We start from the raw sequence: 21,917 nt of genomic DNA on the forward strand, positions 1-21,917 counted from the left end.
ACCAAGAAGGAAAACCTTCCACTGGAACCAGAACCAAGAAGGAAAACCTTCCACTGGAACCAGAACCAGGAAGGAAAACCTTCCATTAGAACCAGAACCAGGAAGGAAAACCTTCCATAGGAACCAAAACCAGGAAGGAAAACCTTCCATTGGAACCAGAACCAAGAAGGAAAACCTTCCATTGGAACCAAAACCAGGAAGGAAAACCTTCTATTAGAACCAGAACCAGGAAGGAAAACCTTCCATTGGAACCAGAACCAGGAAGGAAAACCTTCTTTAGAACCAGAACCAGTAAGAAATACCTTCAATTGGAACCAGAACCATGAAGGAAAACCTTTCATTAGAACCAGAACCAAGAAGGAAAACCGTCCATTAGAACCAGAACCAGGAAGGAAAAAAATCCAATAGAACCAGAATCAGGAAGGAAAACCTTCCATTAGTACAGGAATCAGGAAGGAAAACCTTCCATTAGTACCAGAACCAGGAAGGAAAACCTTCAATTGGAACCAGAACCTGGAAGGAAAACCTTCCATTAGAACTAGAACCAAGAAGGAAAGCCTTCCATTGGAACCAGAACCAGGAAGGAAAACCATCCATTAGAACCAGAACCAGGAAGGAAAACCTTCCACTGGAACCAGAACCAAGAAGGAAAACCTTCCATTGGAACCAGAACCAGGAAGGAAGAAAACCTTCCATTGGAACCAGAACCAGGAATGGAAAAACCTTCCATTAGAACCAGAACCAGGAAGGAAAACCTTCCATTAGAACCAGAACCAAGAAGGAAAACCTTCCATTAGAACCAGAACCAAGAAGGAAAACCTTCCATTGGAACCAGAACCAGGAATGAAAAAAACTTCCATTAGAACCAGAACCAGGAAGGAAAACCTTCCATTGGAACCAGAACCAGGAATGAAAAAACCTTCCATTGGAACCAGAACCAGGAATGAAAAAACCTTCCATTAGAACCAGAACCAGGAAGGAAAACCTTCCATTAGAACCAGAACCAAGAAGGAAAACCTTCCATTGGAACCAGAACCAGGAAGCAAAAAACCTTCCATTGGAACCAGAACCAGGAAGGAAAAAACCTTCCATTAGAACCAGAACCAAGAAGGAAAACCTTCCATTGGAACCAGAACCAGGAAGGAAAAAACCTTCCATTGGAACTAGAGCCAATAAGGATGGCCATTTTCCAAGACCGGTTGGGGGTGACAAGAACAGGTAAGAGGGGTCAACATAAATATCCCAGGTATTCCTGCTGAGAAAGATGAAGAGAAACACAAATTAATTACATCAACAACGTCAGATGTTTCTACATGGAGAGTAAAGACAGCGAGAGGAGCCCAGTGCATCATGGGACGTCCCCCAGCAGCCTCAGCCTATAGCAACAGGACTAAAGGGATGGATCAAGGTCACCAAGCCAGACCTGCTATAAAATATATCAGGAAGGAAAGTTTAAAGATGATCTGAAGGTAGAGAGGGGGTCTGATACCTGAAGCCAAACTAGAGCCGGTTCCACAGAGAGGGGTCCGATAACTGAAGGTTCTGCCTCCCATTCTACTTTTAGAATCTCTAGGAATCACCAGTAAACCTGCAGTCTGAGAGTGACTCTCTGAAGGTAAAATCTGGAACTCTGAGATCTTGAAGCTCCAGTGGATTTTGGTCATGATGAGCTTTATATGGGAGGAGAAGAATTTTAAACAGGGATCCAATGAAGAGAAGATAAAACTAGAGAATTATGATCTCTGCTACAAGTTCTCATCAGGACCCTCGCTGCAGCATTTTTGGATCAGCTGGAGACAAAACAATAATCAGGAATTACACTCGTCCAATCTGGGAGTAACAAATACATGGACTAGTTTTTCTGCATCACTCTGAGACAGGATGCTACTCATTTCAGGAATATTATGTAGGCTAAGGAGCTGGTCCAGGAGATGTGTTTTATACGTGAAATAAGCTTTGGTGTGAGGTAGATAACTGGATTTCCTGAATTGTGTTGGACTGTAAACAGATCTTTTTTGAAGAAGCTTTTCAGAGAACAGCTGGGTTAAATGTCTACATCCTACAACACTGAGCTTCCAGCAAGGACACAGTTCAGCCCAAATGAGTCTCACAAGATTCAGAACTTTTTCCATGCAGCTTCCCTCATTCCTGCTCCACTCCAGAGCTGAGCTGATGTTGGCACAGACCACCGACGGGTCAGACAGTTTTCACCCGAGGGCATAGCTTCATAAAACCCACATTTCTGCACATGGATGGGATTTATGTTTTATGAATTATGAATCCAAGAGTCCTGTTTTTCTCCTCTTTAGGCAGGTGATGTTGCACTCAGGACTGTGTAGATAAATATATTAGTTTTAAATCTGCTAATTTGTAGATGGAACAGAGAAAAGATCCTGATGTGAAGACGGTCATTGTTACATCAGCGTTCTCATCTTTTCTGTCGTCCTGCAGCCACAGAGATTTAAAGCCAGAGAACTTGTTGTTGGACGAGAAGAACAACATCAGGATAGCGGACTTCGGCATGGCGTCTCTGCAGGTCGGGGAAAGTCTGCTGGAGACCAGCTGCGGGTGAGTACTCTTCTTTCATGATCCTGCATGAGTTCTGTCCATCTAAACCCTGCTATGAAACAATAATAATCATTATACAATTTATTTTACAAGCGCCTTTCATGCCAGGATATTCAGTGGCCGGTGGTTTAAAATCCAAAAAGGCTCCCTTTGGTTGAGTTTCCTTTGTTGACCACCTTTTCTTATTGACAGGATATGATCGCTGCATATGCTTGAAATGTTGATGGATCACTGTTTGACAGTTGCATATTTATGTTCTATGAACACGTATGAAAAACTGGATATTCTAACCTGTAAATGAGATGTAACAGTTTATGGAATGATTGGCAGCGTGTGTTCTTTCTGAGAGATAAAACCTGTAAATGTTTTAGCTTGTATTACATTTGTATTGTGTGTTTTTTTTTTTTTTTTTACATCTGTTGACCTAAGCTTCATCTGCAGAACTTGCAGGTAATGTTAGCTGTCCTACGGCACAACATGTCCTGGAGCACAGCAACACTGATCCATCCACATTACAAGCGTTTGCCTCCCTGACGAAGGCTGGCGGGCTGAAACAGGAGGGTTTTACTGGTGTGTGTTGTGACTGAGATGGCATGTAGACGCTGACGCTGCACAACGGATCAGTTCAGGGAACAGAAATGAATCCATGTCAGGATGTCTCCTCCAAAAAGCACCGATGGATCCTCAAAATATCTCTGGTGACTAATAAGTGAGATGAGTCTTTGGCTTCACGAGACCTTAATGGAATTCATTAAACAAACAAGTGGACTCCAGCAGGAAGGATGGAAATTTGCTGGGCTGTGATTAGATTGCAGTCGCTGCATTTTGACGACACCGTGTTTGAATCGACTAGTTTTACATATCTTAGCATAATTAAGCATGTCAGCAGCGAAGATGAAGTGTGTGTTTACTCTGAGAGTCTGGATGACACGCTGTTAGGAGCCGTGCGCTCTGCTTCATTTGTTCTGATGAATCCACTCGGAGGAAGACAAGAACGAGGCTTCCTGCTGCATGTAGATGACTCTGAAGGCGGATGTCCAACGCAGACTCAAATGCCTCCTAAATTCTCTAAAACTCTGTGTTTTTTACCCACAGGGAAAACGAAGCAGCTTGTTTAGTTTTTTTGCTTGTGGATGAAAAAAGATGTTAGATGAGGTTGTGTTGAATGTTTTATCTTAATCTGTGATGCTGCAGCTTCTATAGCAAAGACTAGCTCACAGACTTATTCTGAGTCAAGACTTATTCCTTATGTCAAAGCATTTGTTTCCTCAGTAATTAGAGATCGGCCATCTTCACTGATATATCTCAGGTTTACAGTCTGACCTCCTCCACTCTGATGCTTAAAACCACATCCCCAAACCCCGGCGGTTCGATCTCTACACCATGATTGCATGAAAGGAACCATCTATGAATCTCATCCCTCCACCTTGACTTAGATTGTTCATTTCTCCCTTTAAGCAGAGTCACAGTGGAGAGGATTGGAAATATTCCCAAACAAGAAATGAACTTGGCTCGAAGGAGATGAAGCTTCACCAGTTTGTGTTGATGTCTTTCACATAAACAGATGTGATGCAGACTGACAGTGTTGTGATTTCTGGTGGGTTTACAGGCGTCCTTTTCTGCAGCAAATCAGAGAAATTTAAGAAGACAAGAACATCTGGAGTTGTCTCCATAAAGCAAGAAGTGTTTGACCCTAGTAAGGCCCACATCTGCATTTTGTTTGCGTGGTTGTTCACGTCATTATTTAAGTGGACCTCCATCACACTTCAGTGTGAACTGTAAGTGGCCCTGAAGTGAAGACGTCACATGCAGCACACGGTTTCTGGAAGTAAATGTGGATGCTACATGTTGGTGCATTAATTCTGAAGTTCTTGCGCCATCAGAATTGAAAAAATGATGATCCACTGATAAGGAAAAGGAGACTGAGATAAAAGAGAGAACAAATCTTAACCACAGCCTTCTGTGCAGCAGCGGTTGTTACCACTGCACAGATTTCTGACGTCTGTCTGACTTCAGTGATGTAAAAGTTGGATGCAATGTGGCACTGGGCATGGCGTGGGCGGCGTGGCTCAGTGGGTAGAGTGGTCGTCTTGTTGCCTGAGGGTTGCTGGTTCGATCCTCAGCCTTATGAGCTCATGTTGAGGTGTCTCTGTGCAAGACACCGAACCCCAAATTGCCCCTGATGGGTCATGGTTAGCTTCCGCCATCAGTGTGTAAATGTGTGTGTGAGTGGGTGAATGTGATGTATAATGTAAAGCGCTTTGGGTATCATTCCAGGTGCAGAAAAGTGCTATATAAATACAGACCATTTACCATTTTTACCATTTATCAGTGGATAGGTTGGATATGTATGTGATTAAGTAGCACATAAGAAAGTGTCCCGTATCAGATTAGAAAGAAATTGGTTTGTGCTGATCGCCTGTCATAAAAAGATCTGATATGGGCAGAAACGTAAGATTTGAGTCACTATTGCCTAAAACTCACATGTCCACCACAAGGGAATTGCTGTAATCTATGTCCAGACCGACTTCTCATATTTGGACCACATCTGGCCCACACAACACTTGCCAGTACCGTAACTGAGCCAGATTAGGCCCAAACGTGTCTGCTATCTGGGTCTGATGCTTCAGTTTATAGTTGATGATTGACTGTAAACACATGATGTGATGTAAATTGCAAGGTGATCATTTGATGAACATTTGTGGGGTCATGCAGTCATGTTGCTTCATCCCAAAACAAACTGGGACACAGGAGCTCACACAGGAGCGTGTGGATGGACTATATGATTAACAGGGTTGTGTTACAGACGACAGTGTCGGCGGGAAAAAATAAGTCCTGCAGGGTGGTGCTCAGATACCAACCTGCTGCTTCATATCAACAAAACCAAAGAGAAGTTAAATGTCCAGCATCCTTTCAGTAACACTAATGAGAGGACTTTGTGCAGCAGGTCATTAAAACACGCTGAATTGTTTGGCTGGCTGCTAGCTTCACCTTCTCAATATCTGCCTGTTAGTTTTATATCCGAATATCAGATTTAAATTCTCCATGTTTTTCATATTAATGGTTATTATCAGAAAATCAGAAGATCTTTGTTATTGTAACTAGTGCAACAAAACAACTTGTTATCCTCGCAGTGTTAAATAGATATAAAAAAGATAAATGAAATGAGTTGAAAGGGTCGTTCAGCATAGCTCACTGCTGCACATGAGACAGTGCTGAAATTTAAGGTGTTAGGTGGCATTTAATGCCCCATTGACTGCAGGATAAAAGGTGCTTTGTTTTCGCTGTCTTGCTCCTGTATCTCTTGTCTGGCGGCAGCTGTTGGGACAGGTTGTGACCGAGGTATGCGGAGTCCTTTTTTACTTTTGGGAGGTAGTGGAAGCTATGAAGTCCTTCAAGAGAGCGCAGAGGACAGCTGAAGATCTTCTGGGCAGTCTTTATAAGCTCAGCTGGAGGATGCTCGGAGCAGCGATGGAGGGACAGCAGCAGTTTTAGGGGGATGTTAATGTTCTGTAGGAGGTCTGTGCTGGGCCCTCTTTGCTATGTGAGGTCCTCTATGACGTGGACTTCTTCTCGCAATCCCCACTAATGAATCGTGGTTGGATGTCCGTTTTCTTTTTCATTGAATCCACGATGAGTTCCTTGCTGTCTGTAGTGTTTTGGGGCACAGAGCTCTGAGGAGTCGGTGCTGATGCTGATCACCGAGGAGGTGTGGGGGCTATAACTAACTGAGTTCAGGGATGCTTGTTTTTTAGTCTCTTTCAGAAATTATTTTCTAATTAAACCAAACTCAAGTTTCCTTTTTTGTCTTTTTTTTTTTTTAATCTTTTTTTTAATGTTTATAATATTATCTGTTTTTAGTGTTCAGAGTCTTTATGTTCAGGAAAATTCAAGCCTTCAGTTTACACACACAGCTATTCATTAAAATGGGGGGGGGGTTAGAAGTATAGACTGTATATATTTCATTGTTATGAATGAAAACTGAAGGCTGCAGCAGGACAACAAACTACGATCCGGCTTGTTGGGACAAATGGAAAAGAAATGATGGTAAAATCGTTTAAGAAGACGTGTGTTTTTTGTGCTCATATTTCAGTGTGGACGCTGGATGTCGTGTCTCATTTAACAGGATATAAACCTTCATCACAGGAATTTGGATTGAGGCCATCTGATGTTACGTAAAAGTTAAAAAACCACCAGGACATGGACATTTATTCTTCTTATTTCTATGAATTTTAGAGCTTCACCTGTTCTTCCTCCCGGATGTAAAGATGGATTTCGTGCAGTGATTCTTCTGCAGAATAACCGTCTGTTTGCATCTCCTTTCAGATCTCCACACTACGCCTGCCCAGAGGTGATCAGGGTGAGTTCTTTTCTCTGCTTTTCTTTCATTCAGTGAAAGCTGCTCTTACATCACAGCTGTTTTTTCTCCTTCACTTCATAAAATGCAAGTTGTGTTTCATCTTTCTGACGTAGACTTGCATTTCGATTTCTGTTGCTGTGTTTTATTGCACACTTCAAACATTTCTGCTCCACTGATCTGTGTCCAGAGGAAGGTGAAAACTACGTAAATGTGAGTTTAGTGCAGCGAATGCTTAAAGCTGCAGAAGTGTTCTGTAAACTCGGCACATTTTCCATCTTTTCTTTGCAAAACTGATCGGAAAAAAAAATCACAGTTTAACTTAACTCAGCTGCACGTTTACATAATCTCATTTTATTTATATATATATATATATATATATATATATATATATATATTTATTTAGATTTTATATGTTTTTTATTAAATTTTATATTCAGTTTTTTTATTAAAATTGCTCCATTGGTCCATATCTATCTATCTATCTATCTATCTATCTATCTATCTATCTATCTATCTATCTATCTATCTATCTATCTATCTGTCTGTCTGTCTGTCTGTCTGTCTGTCTGTCTGTCTGTCTGTCTGTCTGTCTGTCTGTCTGTCTGTCTGTCTGTCTGTCTGTCTGTCTGTCTGTCTGTCCGTCCGTCCGTCCGTCCGTCCCAGACTTCCCTCTCCCCCGCCACTTCTTCCAGCTGATTCTGGGGGGTATTCCGATGTATTTCCAGATCAGCCGAGAGACATAGTCCTGCGTGTCCTGGGTCCTCCCCAAGGTCTCCTCCTGAACCACATCGTCTCTAAAAAGTAGATCCAGTCCATAGTCCACCAATCTGGGCCTCAACAACTCGGCTGCATGTAGAAGTTCTGTCCTTTAAAGTTATGAAGAGAATGTGGGACAAAGGGCAGGTTTAGAGGAGTCCAGCTCCAGCTTTTTTTTAAAGCTTGCATCTAGATTAGTTCAAGAGAAATGCACCGTCAGGTTCCCTCACTTTTAACCAACCCCTCAGCTAAGAGGAAACTTAGAGGGGACCGAGCTCTTTCTGTAGCTGAACCCAGACGGGAACCGGTTACCTCCACATATTCAGGACACCTCTTCACTTGCTGTTTTTAAATCTTTGCTTAAAACACCTTTTTTCTTTGGCTTTTTACACTAGCTGCAATGCTGGTTTCTGTGATTTTCTTTTTTATTTTAACTTTTATTGGCTGATCATATGTTTTCATACTTTTTACTGTCTTTGTTGCTTTTATTTTGGTGTAACTGTCTTGTTTTTAAAGTGTTGAGTAAAGTGGGGAAGGAGATGTGCCCCATCTGTACCTTTTTCTTCAATTTATTTTTTCTTTCATGGGCAACAGAAATGAGTATTTTCCAGTCCAGCAGTATTTGTTTGAGGTTGTTCTGTACTAGCTGGGCCTCCATGTTGAACAGCATCCTGTGTACATGCGTGTTTCATGTGTGGTTTTCTGTATGTTTGCACCAGGGGGAGAAGTATGACGGGAGGAAAGCAGACGCATGGAGCTGTGGAGTCATCTTGTTTGCACTTTTAGTGGTGAGTGAACCATCACCTCAGGCAGCACACATCATCACCTAATGTGGAAAATGAACTTCCCGCCGGTTTAACCGTTTTTGTACAAACAAAGTCAGGGTCTGTTGTCTGTATGTAAACTGAATAGAAAAAAAATGTGGATGTATTACAGTAAACAAGCATCAATCCAAAAAGAAAACAACATCAAATCAAACTTAGATTAATGATGCAGGTGTTTGTGGAGCCTTAAAGGTCCCATATTATGCAAAATTCACTTTTTAATGGTTTTGGAACAGTCATACTGGTCCCCCCGCATGTGTAGGAGACCCGTAAGTGTAAAACTCTTTCAGGCGCTCTCTCTCCCCCCTGCTCCACCTCTAGGGAAGTAAGCGCTGAAATGAGCTTGTTTGAAAGCGTGTACGTTATGACGTCATAAGGGACAATAACCACTCCCCACAGAGCGATGGACCCGTCTACCGGCTCTCAAAGCCCGCCCTCTAAAAATCACCTAGCGCCCAGTGTTTTTCCCTCTTCGGCAACCCTCGTTAGCGGACATGGCTAAGCGACAGAAGCACTGTTCTGTTTGTGGCTGCATAAATGAACACGAAAACGTTTTTTTACTTCCATCCACTGAACCCACGAGGACTGAGTGGATTAATTTTATTTTTGGAGGAAATGTACCCGGAAAACTTCCAAAGGTTTTGCATGTCTGTGGCCAGCATTTCAAAGAGGACTGTTTCCACAACATGGGGGCATGGAAAGCAGGCTTCGCCAACCGTTTGAAGCTGAAGCCAGGTTCAATACCAACTGTCCGTGACACAGCTGGAGAGGTAAGAGCTGGCAGTTATTTTATCGTTTCGGCCTTATTAGTCTGAATGGGTTCCAGTGTTCCGGCGTTTGTTTATCCTTCACTACGCTGTAATCAGCGTCTAGTAACCGCTAAGGCCTAACCTGTCAATCACCTCATGACGGGCGATGAGATGGGCGGAGCCAACAGCTGAGCTGCTCCACCAGGGTTCCGCCCACCATAAACGGCACATTTCTGAAGCTGCTAAAAAGAGGGAGGTGAAGAGAAGCCGCTGCACTCAAACTGAGGGTCGATTTGTTCATACCATGGCGGAAATATTTCATTTAGATATTAATGAATGGTCTCAGATTGGGAATAAAGTGTATAATATGGGACCTTTAAGAGAGACACATTCAGCCCTTTTTTACACACGTTGACACAATTTCCTGGAGTTTTAATGAAATGTGACGTGCTTTGGTTAAAATACCAGAAAAGCCCCTTTTTGACGCAAAATGAACCGGTGGTAGTTCAGTGCTGCTGCTTAGCTGGTTCAGCTGTGGTGCTTTCACAGAGCCGTCCGTTTTCCACAGAGTCCATTTAGAGCTGCGTCACACGTCATCTAAAACCTCATTACGCAAATGAATGCGGGCTACTGCTCCTGCTCCAGGGTTGTGTGTGTTGCTAGATGTGAAACGTTTGTTTGTGCTCCTGTCCTTCAAAACTTGCCTCGAAATTCAATGATGGACAAGTCATCTGTTCATGGCAGCATTTGATCACCAAGTACAGAGAGCGGTGACTACGTTTACACAGAAAGATCAGTTTAATGAGTTTCAGATATTTTTAGCTGTTAGCTACAACATGTAGTTAAACTTAGCAGTGACTCTAGACAAATCTGGGCCAACACCAGAAGCAGACCCTCCACCATTGCTGAGGTGGCATTTCAGTGCATGTCAAAGTAGAACAGATGAGAATCTGTTTTCTTAGCAACGCCAAGGAATTCTCATGTCTTCTCATCCAAAGATCACAGACATTTACTTCATGAAGATTGCTGCTGTCTGTGTGACACTGAGGGATTGCAGTGGTTGATACTGTTTGTCCACTGATGGCGGTTCAGGACAGAACACTGGCCAGTCAGAGCACAGAGGAGAAATGACATGCTGCCATAGCGGAGGAAACGCTAGATTTCATTCCCAAAAACAAAACGGTAAATTTAGGTGAACAGTTGAGGTGTTGACGGGTCCTCGGGGAAGGTGGGTCCAAACTTGTCGGCTTTTCCATTCACCTCATTAATATATTTGGGTCCAAAAATATTCTGATAGTTTTCGAGCCTTACGTTTAGAATTGTGTCCTAAACAAAAGTTATCTCTGCAGCTATTTAAAAACTCTGAGTCTGGCTCTATCTCAGCGAGGGAAGCTGATTTCCGTCGTGCATGTGTGTTTCATTTCCTGTTCACTAGATGTGAAGAGTTTGTGCTGCTATGTTGCCACGGTTTGTGTGGTCATGTGACTGCAGGCCTATGTTTTATTGGTGAAAGCACGGCAGGCGGAGCCACTCGGCAGAAAGGTGAAAAATATGCAGATCGCACAAACACTGAACTTCCATGTCAAGTGGGGGGGTCAGAAAAAATATCGCCTTGCGGGCCACAAGTTTGAGACTGATGGAACAGGCAGAGACTGAGGCGTTCAGAAGCGTTTTAGAAAGAAGAATTTTACATTTCTGATGTGAAAGTTGGAGATTCCCGAGAAGAGAACGATGTGTAACATATTTATGGACACAGATGATGTTTTAAATGTGAACCACCAGCTTTTTCCACTCATCTTTTTTGTTTTTATGTGGCTTGGTTTTAGGTTTTAAGAACTTTGTTTTACTTTATTTTCCCTGAACATTCAATTATGCATCACATGCACACATCAGACGAGCGTCTCTAATGTGACATTGATGAGTGAGTTTTAGAGTAGAAAGTTAAAACAGCCACCGTGTGAAGATAAATCTCTGCTCGTCTTGCTTTGATGACGCGCGCAGCGTCACCGGCCATCTGCCTTCGTCCTGCTCATTCCTAACCAGGACGAAACGGTATCAGTCATCACGTCATCGAGCGCGCTTCCCAGCTGGAGAGCAGAAGCTGAGCAGGCTGGCAGGAGAACAAGCTGCTTCATCATCACGACTCCGATGAGCGATAATGTTCATCGAACTGGCCGACAGGACGTTGACATGGCGACAGGCAGCCGTCGGCGATGGGCACTGGATGCTGCTGAAAGAGCAGCTGGACACTTGATTATTGTGAATTAATTTTAGAAAAGAATTCAGTTTTGGAGCAGTGTTACCCTGAATGTTTGATTTATCCAGATTTTTACTCATTTGCAAACAGAAATCAGCTGAAATCTGTATGAGAGACTGTTGCTTTTTAACAAAAATAACGAAAAAGGAGTTGCAGCTGCTGAGAATTATTTGTAAATCACTTTTTTTTATTTAAGAAAATAATTCACAGATTGTTTCATGTCTGTCCATCCACCTGTCTTTTGTCACTTCTCTGAAGTCAGTGTGAGCAGAGAAGCCCAGGCTTCCCTTTTGGGGGAATCCCAAGACGTCCCCCAGGGCCTCATCCTGGTGGGACATACCCAAAACACCTCAAGACTGTTTAATACAAAAAACAAAAAAAGTTATGTTACAGTAACAGACTGAACAAACTGAAATGACTTTTGTTGGGTCCAAAGTTGAAGGAGTCTGAAAAAATGAGGAATAACCAGACTTGTAGAATTACAACGAAGGAAATTTCCAAAGAAAGTGAACAGTACTGGAAAAGTGAGGAAACTTTAGTAAAACTACAACATTGCTTGTATGCATGTGATGGAAGATCTGCGAGCTGTGTTTAACATGAAGTGGTGTCCAGCTAGCTCGTTATGGTCTACAGTTTGTGGAAAAGATGGTGAAACTGATCGCAGTACTTCAGGGTTCCTCGTGAAGGGAGGAGTCAAAGATTTAATGAAAAGAGGTCGAGAAAAGTGTCTTGTGAACCTTTCAGTGGGATCAAATTGAGCTGTGACAGATCGTGCCACGTTGTCAGTAAATCATGTTTTTTCTGTTACGTTATCCTTCTCTGTTTACTGACCAGATGTCGGGGCTAAATTAAAGCAAGATTACAGTTGCTAAGCAACAACATCTGAGTTGAGCTCATTTTAATTTAAGGTAATGTTTTAGTTTGATCCATCAAGATTTCCTAGCAGTCTTTCGAACAGCGTAGACCGGACGCCTTCGAAGAATATCGACCATGATAGTCGAGGGTTTTTTTAAGCCAGGAGTGTCCAAAGCCAGTCCTCCAGGGCCGCTGTCCTGGAGGTTTTAGATGTTTCCTGCTGCTGCAGCACCTGAATCAGATTATTGGGTCATCATGGTTGGGAAGAACTTGACAACAAGCTGTGGAGGAGAGCCATTTAATTTGAGTCAGGAAACATCTAAAACCTCACGGACCAGAGTTGGTTTACATCAAACACACGCAGCAACGAGCATATAAAACACCAAACGTGGTTCTTCCAGGAGCAGAAACAAAGCAGGATTTTTCATGAAGGGTCTTAATCCCAACTGCTTTCACCATCCACACGCCAGGAAGTTCTGGTCTTGGTTGTGTGGAAGCTGGGCTGGAGCAGTCTGGAAAACTGGGTAACCGAACTGACAGGTGTTTCTCCAATTCAAAGATCAAAACATCTAAACTGTGGAAAAACTGGCTTCTCACATTTTTGTTTGTTTGACCTCCACTTTGTTCACCGGAAGTACAAAAGCCTGCAAAAGTCCCGTGTTTGGTTTTTGGTAACCTGGCAACCAGAGGTCGACTCTTCTGATTGAGAAGTCGTGTTGATTCTTAGCTGATGGAAAACTTTGGGCTGAGCTGAACTTTATGGCTTGAGAGACGTTTTTTAGTTACTTTAAAACAAACTGCAGGATGGGCATCACGTTACCATGGGAACCATGCATTCATCCAGTGATGCAGCTTTTTGTTTTCGCATGTTTTCCAGTGTACGATGCATCTGACAGATCAGAGAATCAGTTTTTATTCTGATTCGGTTAAATAATTTTCTTTGATCTGAGCTTGAGGTGATTTCCACTTTATGATGAGACGGATGCATCTCCACACAAACAGCTGGCAGATATTAAAAGTTTTCTGATTTCACTCTTTTCTTAGATTTATTTTTATGATTTTAAAATTTTTCTGGCTCTCCATTTAAAAAAAGATAACAGATAAAACAAGCCATGCTGTTTTTCTCCATGGTCCTTTTTGCCGTCTCATCTTCTCTAGATCTGGATGTTTAGCAGCAGATGATGTTCAGAAACTGTGATGAGATGTTTTCATGCAGGTTTTCAGACTCCGGGAATCAGAATTAGATGTTTGCACATGCAACATATTGTCTCTACTGAGAATATTTAATCATAAAACAGATTTAATCCAGATGGTTTTGGATGAACTGATGGACGCATGGCTGGGATAGTTAGATTTAAACATGAAGACGTTTAATCAAACACTTTTATTATAAATATTTTGATGAAAACTGAACATCTGAGTATGAATCTACATAGAAATGAAGCCAGAATCCAGATTTGAAGGTTATAGAGCTACTACACCGTATCTTTCCTGCTGATCCTCAGGGTGCGCTGCCTTTTGATGACGACAACCTGAGGAACCTTCTGGAGAAGGTGAAGCTGGGAGTCTTCCACATGCCTCACTTCATCCCTCCGGACTGTCAGAACCTCCTGCGCGGCATGATCGAGGTGGACGCCAGCAAGAGGCTTACGGTAAGCTTCACGCCACGTCACCTCATCACAGCAGCCCACTGAGGGCTCCATCAGAACTCCCCCCTCCACACTCTGCTGCCCCTGGGACTGCTCAGGATAAATTTAGCACCAGTGCACCATGACGGGCCCTGCAGCTACTCCACAGACAATCTTCTCATCTCTGGCCAAAGATTTATCTCCGCTGAGAATAGAAACTTTACAAAAATAACCAACGTCATATCAGATAATCTGCTCAGGTTTTTTAAGAAGTTGTTTTTTGCTTCATGCTGCCCACAAGACTTCAAACTGGACTTTTTAACCAACCCCACAGATAAAAAAGCCTTTTTTTTGTTTATTTTTATGCTGCAATACATTGAAATACAAGCTTTAATATTTAGCACAGTTTATGAAAAAAGAGAAAACTAAAGCTAAAGAAACACAAATGAGATTAAAAGCTGAAAACCAGTTTTTAAATGAAGGTTACAGATGAGCTTGCCGACCGTGACGGGAGAAAAAGGTCAGAGTCTGGAAACTGAAACAGGAAGCAAACAAAGTCATGTGTTGGCATCAAGGATTCAACTAAAATCAACTTTCTTTAATGCAAAGTTTCCCAGTTTTTAACATTTTTCTACCTCTGTTCATTTGCCCTCACATCCACTTTATCAGGTCCACCTTCTAGTACTGGGTTGGACCCCTTTTTCTTCCAGAACTGCCTTTATTCTTTGTGGCATCAATCCCAAAGCTGCTCTACTGGACTGAGATCTGGTGGCTGTGGAGACCGTTGGAGTCCAGTGAACTCATTGTCATGTTCTAGAAAGCAGGTGGAGATGATCTGAGCTTTGTGACATGGTGCATTATCCTGCTGGAAGTAGCATCAGAAGATGCTCCACTGTGGTCGTAAAGGGATGGACATGGTCAGCAGCAATACTCAGGTAGGCTGTGCTGATTAAACCAGGTCATGTTGGTACTAAGGGACCCAAAGTGGACCAAGAAAATCTCCCCCCACCATTACACCAGCAGCAGCCTGAAGCGTTGATCCAAGGCAGGATGGATCCATGTTTTCATGATGTTTCCAGCAGATTCTGAGCCGAGCATCTGAATGTGGAGCTGAAATGGAGACTCATCAGACCAGCAACGTTTCTCCATCTTCTGTTGTCCAGTGTTGGTGAGTGTGTGTGAATTGTAGCCTCAGTTTCCTGTTCTTAGCTGACAAGAGGCACCCGGTGTGGTCTTCTTCCTCTTCTGACCTTGGATGGAACCAGTGATTATTTGACTTCCTGTTGCTTTTCCATCATCTCCAACCAGTCTGTCCATTCTCCTCTGACCTCTGACATCAACCAGACATCCTGGTCCAGACAACTGCTGCTCGCTGGATATTTTCTCTTCTTCAGACCATTCTCTGGAAACCCTGGAGATGGTTGTGTGTGAAAATCCCAATAAATACTTAGACCCACAACGATGCCACGTTCAAAGGCCCTTAAATCCCCTTTATTCCTCATTCTGATGCTCAGTTTGAACTTCAGCAAGTCGTCTTCACCATGTCTACATGACTAGATGCTACCGTGTGATTGGCTGATTAAATATTTGTTGTAACAACTGAACAGGTGATAATCCATGACTGTGAACACACACCCACAGCACACACTGAGGTGTCATCTGGAACACGGTGGCGGATCGGACAGCTGTGGAAGATTTCTGATGTTAAACTTTCATCAACACTCAAACGGACTGAATTTCTTCTTCCTGGACAAAGTTTTCCAAACAAGTCTGTTTTTATCGAGCAGCAGAGAAAACTTAGATAACTTAGATAACTAAAATAGTTGATTAAATCAGTTTAGTTTTACTTCCTCTTCTTCTTATTCCTGATGTGAAAAAAAGCTCCAGAAATCCAGAAGTTTAGTTTTTGTTTCCTTTTAGTGATTTTTGTAAATTTCCTTCTGATTTTTAAAGTCTTTGACTAAAGAATCAAATCACTGGTTTTGTATTGACACCTGTTGATCGTTCTTTTCCTGGTTACCAAGGCAACAACGTCAGTCTGATACAGCTGACAAAAGAGTAAAAACAGTTTTCGTTCATCATTGAACTGAAGCTCATGTCTGGAGTGTGTTTACTGCATCGGCTGACAGGATCTTAATGGGAACATTGAGCATCCTTGTTTTTATTTCACTCATAAATAAAATTCGGATTTCTTTCTCTGGCTTTTCTTACAGTTGGAGCAGATCCAGAAGCACACGTGGTACCTGTGAGTATATCATTGTTTATTTCCTTTTCCTTCATGTTTACATCCAAGCTGATAAATGAAAACATTGCAGCAGGATGATGATAATACTCTTGTCAGAGATTTATTTTTCTCTTTCAGAGGAAACATGTCTGTATATCTTTAGAGTAAAAGCTCAGAGTTTCTCTACTGATGAATTTACTGAATCAGGCTTAGAGAAATCCGATTCAGAGGAAAAAAACATGTAGCACAGCTTTCTGTTTCTTACTGTTTCAGCCTGATGTTTTTTCTTTTTTTCCTTTAAATAATAAAAGTTTTCTACAAAGTTGAACAGATGTTGAAAAAAAATTTTGTGACTTTTTTCTTTTGTTTCTCTAATGAAAATCAGTTTAATAAAAAAAAACATTCAGGTTCTTCAATGTAGGACTAAACCACGATTTCTTAAAATAATTTAAGGTCTGAGAAGATAAAGCTGTCACAAGAAAACATTTTCAAAGAAAAATGCGAATTTATTCAGTTTTTCTCGAGTTCTGAACCACTAACTCCGTCTCAGAGGTCAAATAGAGATCAAATCATCTCAAGGCACTTTTACAGACACAGTCCAATTCATTATAGTCCAGTTATAATCCCATTAAATCAAATCCATAATATGATTAGTCCACTTTATTCTCTTTATAAAATAACGACCTAGCTGAGGAAACACACCCATTAGATTAAATCTTCTCTTTGATTCAAACCTGCATCCTGAGCTGCACGAGCAGGCAGTGGCTGTCCGTTAACATGAATTAAAGCTTAGCCATCATCCTCCTCTCTCCACCACAAAATGATTTAAAACTGCGCTCAGCACAGACGAGAAGATCTGATTGGTCAGAAATTTACCCAGAAGCTGCTCCGGTTCAACGTTTACTGCTCAGCACCTCAGCGAAGCGAGTTAAACCATCACACGTTTGATCCCCAACAATCCAGATGTTCGTTTCTCTGTGTTCTGTTGTTCACTGTGTGTTTGGTGTTGCAGAGCTGGAAAGAACGAGCCTGAGCCCGAGCAGCCCGTCCCCAGGAAGGTGGCCATCCGGATGCTGGCCTCCGCAGAGGAGATCGACCCTGACGTCCTGGAGAGCATGCACTCTCTGGGCTGCTTCAGAGACAAGGAGAAACTGACCAAAGACCTGCTGTCTGAGGAGTGAGTGACGGATGGAGGGAGCAGTGAGGCGGCAAAATCGCTAAGGAAGCAGACTGAGAGAGGAGGGTGGGGGGATAAGGCGATGAGACGGGACAGAAAAATATATGAAAAGACTCAGGAAATTGTCAGTTTGATTAATCCTTCTATTGAACATGTCCTGTGATGATGGAGCATCTTTTCCTTCCACTCTTAACCAGTGACAACCAGGAGAAGATGATCTACTTCCTGCTGCTGGATCGGAAGGAGAGATATCCGAGCCACGAGGACCAGAACCTGCCACCACGTAATGAGATCGGTACGCCGGTCCAGCTTATCTCCGGCCTGACTCCTGTTAGATTTCACCCACACATCCATGATCCCAGAGGGATGAATTTATCTCTATTTTTTGTTTCATTTTTATTTGCATTTCATTGCATTCTGTGCAGTCAATTTTATTTTTAAATTTAAGTTGTAAATGTTAGAGGATAATTTAGCGTTGATTTTATTCGCATGTTCAAACTTAAGTTTTAAGAGTTTTTCTTCTTCTTTTCCCTGGACTCAGCAGACCCTCCCAGGAAGCGTGTGGACTCGCCCATGCTCAGCCGTCACGGCAAGCGGAGGCCAGAGAGGAAGTCGATGGAGGTGCTGACCGTCACGGAGGGAGGGTCCCCCGTTCCTGTACGACGAGCCATCGACATGGCAACCCACGGTCAGAGGTAAGAGATGGAGAGCTGCACGTATGTTCGTGTGCATGGACAGACCTGTTCCTCCGAGTCGGACCAGATGACCTGTCTTTGTTCAAAGTGTTGATGATGATTTGTGATTATCAGTGACGATAAACAATGTATTTAACACAGTTCAGGGAAAAGCGAAGGTGTCACGGCTCAGCAGCGCTTCATCAAAGTGTGACCGGATGTTTTGTACATTTGTGCCTCACATACTGTACTTTGTGTTTCCTCTCGATGCGCTTTGAGTTCAGTTCTGCACTTGGCTGAGCATATCGAGTCTCTCAGCTGCATGTCCTTCCTGCTTCACTGAACTGCAGTTAAATACATGACGCCTTCTTCTGTCTCCGCTGGTTACACATCACACAAAGTCTCAGGCTCTTTGCTCTGGAGGAGCATCGTTACAGCCGTGGAAATGCATGAAGTTGTCTCTCAGGTGTGTGTGTGTGTGTGTGTGTGTGTGTGTGTGTGTGTGTGTGTGTGTGTGTGGGATGTGTGCATGGAGCATGTAAGAAAAGCAGCCTGGTTTCATCGTTGCAGCTGTGAAAATGTGGAAAACTGAAAGATATTCTGCACAAACTGGATGTCCTCGATGTTGGGACGGAGCAGCAGACTGCAGGAGGGTTTGCTGTTTTTCTGGGGTCCAGTAATCAGACGACACAGATCCTTTTCCTGGAGGCCACTTCTGTTTTTAATGGCCACTGTAGGTTCAGAGATGCGCCATCGCTGCTGATGGGACACAACTCCTACCTACGACTTTATGTTCTAGTCTCCGCAGCAGCTCTGGTGTCACTGATCATCTTCAGGATCCTGATTAACACTAGAACCGCCAATATTCCAATATAACCCCCGGAAAGGGTCAAAATGACCCTGGATAAATCCAGGGGCGGAGCTGAAATCTGACTGGACACCCCAGGTGGTGGACATGTCTCTGGAGGACAGAAATAGTTTTCCAGACCTGCACCAGTAAACCAGTTTCCTAATTATTCATTCTTTAAAAATATTGATGTGTGGCTAATAATATTTAGTTTTCAGTGAGTGTATTTAGGGAAATACACATCATCTCTAAATGAATACTTGGTTGGTTTTGTTTTTGTGTGTGTGTGTGTTGATAAAGCTGATTTTAATCATCCTGACTGTCCACATATCCGACTTAAACATCAGGATAAAGATTCAGTAAACAAACATTTACCATAAAAGAACAAGAACATCTAGTTTATTTTTTCTTTGCAGAAGTGAAATTTAGATAAATCCACTTACTACGATTTCACATATCAGAATATGAATATTTCCTCAGAGGTTTTCTCCATATTAACATGACAGCATCACACAGTTGCTGCAGGTTTGTCGGCTGCATCCATGATGAGAATCTCCCGTTCCACCACATCCCAAAGCTGCTCTACTGGACTGAGATCTGGTGGCTGTGGAGGCCGTTGGAGTCCAGTGAACTCATCGTCATGTTCTAGAAAGCAGGTGGAGATGATCTGAGCTGAGTTGACAGGCAGAAATTTGATTCAACACTGACCACAGCTGAACATGACACTGTGGATGATCACCACCTGAAAACAGTGGGGTTTTTTCCAGGAAGCGATTGTGTTGAATGTTCCTCTAACTCGAGCATGAACCGTGAATGTTGTCCTCTCAGTTTGTCCTCTTGTTTCTCGACCTGTGCATGCTCCTGATTTCTGCTGTCGCTCAGTTTCCTTTATGTTCACGTAGTGTTTTTTTAAAGACCTGCTCTGCATGCTGAACTTCAGGATTCCCCGTATGTGACCGCCTTTCTATTTCTTGATTTTCTGTCTGCCCTCTTTTTTAGCAAATCTGTTTTCAGTAAAAGTTTGGATATCACAAACGCTAACTGCAGCAAGGAGGAAAGGTACTGCTCTGTTAATCTCACTCTCTGTGCTGTCGTTTTCTGTTCTTCTCTTCATTTTTTCCCTCTTTCTCCTCATTCCTGCCTAAACTTCTTGTGTTTGTCCTTCATCTTTAAATGTGGCATGTCTGGACATCACAACTGAGTTAAAGGATGTCTTCAATGTTTTTCACTGTCTAGCTAAAAATAAACATGAAATCAACACAATTCTTTCACATTTCATAAAAAAACTCCCCTCTTAAACAGAAAAGTGATTTGTCTTCGAATCTTAACATAAATGTCCACAGAAAGCTGTTTAAAAACACAGAAACGTAATCGGATTTCTTCAATCATATTATGGACATTATTTGTGGAGCTGGCGAGCTTTGAACTCATGGTGTGAAATGTTGTTTTTGTCTTTCCTTTTGGTAAAAATAATACAGGAAAATAATGTTTCCCTCAACCGTTTCCATGTGAATAACTAATTAAAGCTGGTTGCATAAGTATGGGCACCTTGAAACTAATACTTTAGCTGAAGCACTGTTTTTTGTCACAACTGTGTGTTTCCTGTGAGAGGAGGAGCAGAATATCTCCTCTGCTTCCTCTTTGACGTTTCTCCTGCAGCCCTCAGGAAGCAAACTGAATTTTTAGGTCAACTTCCTTCCTTCATTTTTTTCTTTCTAACATCTTCACTCCTCATCCGCAGTGTGTCTGTGTGTGTGTGTGTGGTATTTTTCTGTTTTCTGGGTGAAGCTTGGGGAGGATCGGCCGTCATGTTGCAGCCTTCCTGAGTGGTTGACCTCGCAGCAGGGAAACACTTTGTATGGAAGTGCGTCTTGAAAACAGATTAGCATAAATTAATTGGCAGGATTGCAGATGGAGCACGAACAGGAGATGGAAACGAGGCCCTTTATCTCACTCGTCATCTGATGGGGAGATCTTAAAAATTAAGCTTGTTGGGTTTTCCTCCAACAAACACACACACACACACACACGATGAGCCAGGAATTCATTTAGTAATTTCAAAGCTCTGCCGGCTGCAGCTTCCTGATTTCTTTGGCTGGATGGATGTCGCAGTGAATGAGCTGCATGCTAATTGGAGCTTCTCTGCTGACAGTGTGGAGAGCTACTCGCATCATTGATGGAGACTCTCTGTGTGATGCAGTGAAGAGGCTCCTCTCAGCTGATCAGGTCACAGTTCAGCCCTCAACAATCTGCATAGCTCCAGTATTCATTCACTTTTTCATTCAACTATTACAGCAAGTTCTCATCAGAAACAAGATGAAAAAAATCAGCCCAACTTTTACGTCTTAATTTAATGCAACAGAGTCTTTCAGCCTTGTTCTAACTGGCGCTGATGGCTTAGCATGAATGATTACACCAATTTATTATCCAAAACATTCCACTTTATCATAGAAACGTAGTTTGCATCAACACTACAATCTGTTCAGTCTCCAGGATCCTTGAAGGACTTTCCAAAGCTGCTCTTTGGATGTTTCTGCCTTTTGTTCTGTTCATCCCTGTTCATCCCTCCATCAGACCTGTTGCCACTGATTTTCAGTCCAGTTCTTGTGTCATGTGACATAGTTTGGCCTTTCCTTCCTATTTCTCTTCCTTAAGAATGGCTTCCTGAAAGCCATGTTTCCATGCATGAAGTTTTGGCCTGTTCTGTTTGTTTCAAAGCCAATATTTTTCTCCTGAAAGCCAAGACTTGAGAGAATGATGCAGATGAGTCATTTCTACAAAGTTCTGTTAGTAATAAATTCTGCTTTCTTCTTCTGGTCGGCCTTTAAGCTGCTACATCTATTCATACATTCATTTTACATCATTTTAGGCTCTTAATCTGACAACTGAGAAACATGTCTGATGCTGACTGGGATTAAAAACTTCAGCTGCTACAGACTGGTTTATACTGGGATTAAAAGGGTTGAGATAGTACATGCAGTTGTATATATACAGTACT

The 21,917-nt window shown here is 42.4% G+C and overlaps 1 protein-coding gene across 10 annotated transcripts in view; it reads left to right on the top strand.

Moving 5' to 3' along the window:
- LOC121636666 (serine/threonine-protein kinase BRSK2-like) overlaps positions 1–21,917 on the top strand; it is a 191,725-nt gene that overhangs the window by 145,025 nt on the left and 24,783 nt on the right. For 3 of the 10 annotated variants that reach the window (XM_041980390.1, XM_041980433.1, XM_041980442.1), the window contains exons 5-13: positions 2,452–2,568; positions 6,895–6,928; positions 8,404–8,472; positions 13,875–14,021; positions 16,211–16,242; positions 17,234–17,398; positions 17,596–17,693; positions 17,940–18,093; positions 19,919–19,978. In XM_041980390.1, coding sequence (XP_041836324.1) covers positions 2,452–2,568; positions 6,895–6,928; positions 8,404–8,472; positions 13,875–14,021; positions 16,211–16,242; positions 17,234–17,398; positions 17,596–17,693; positions 17,940–18,093; positions 19,919–19,978 — 876 coding nt within the window. The remainder of the gene's footprint in view (positions 1–2,451; positions 2,569–6,894; positions 6,929–8,403; positions 8,473–13,874; positions 14,022–16,210; positions 16,243–17,233; positions 17,399–17,595; positions 17,694–17,939; positions 18,094–19,918; positions 19,979–21,917) is intronic. The other 7 variants (XM_041980406.1, XM_041980424.1, XM_041980454.1 and 4 more) reach the window with 3 other exon arrangements.

Source organism: Melanotaenia boesemani, chromosome 1 (assembly GCF_017639745.1).
Source record: "Melanotaenia boesemani isolate fMelBoe1 chromosome 1, fMelBoe1.pri, whole genome shotgun sequence".
Lineage (NCBI taxonomy): Eukaryota > Metazoa > Chordata > Actinopteri > Atheriniformes > Melanotaeniidae > Melanotaenia > Melanotaenia boesemani.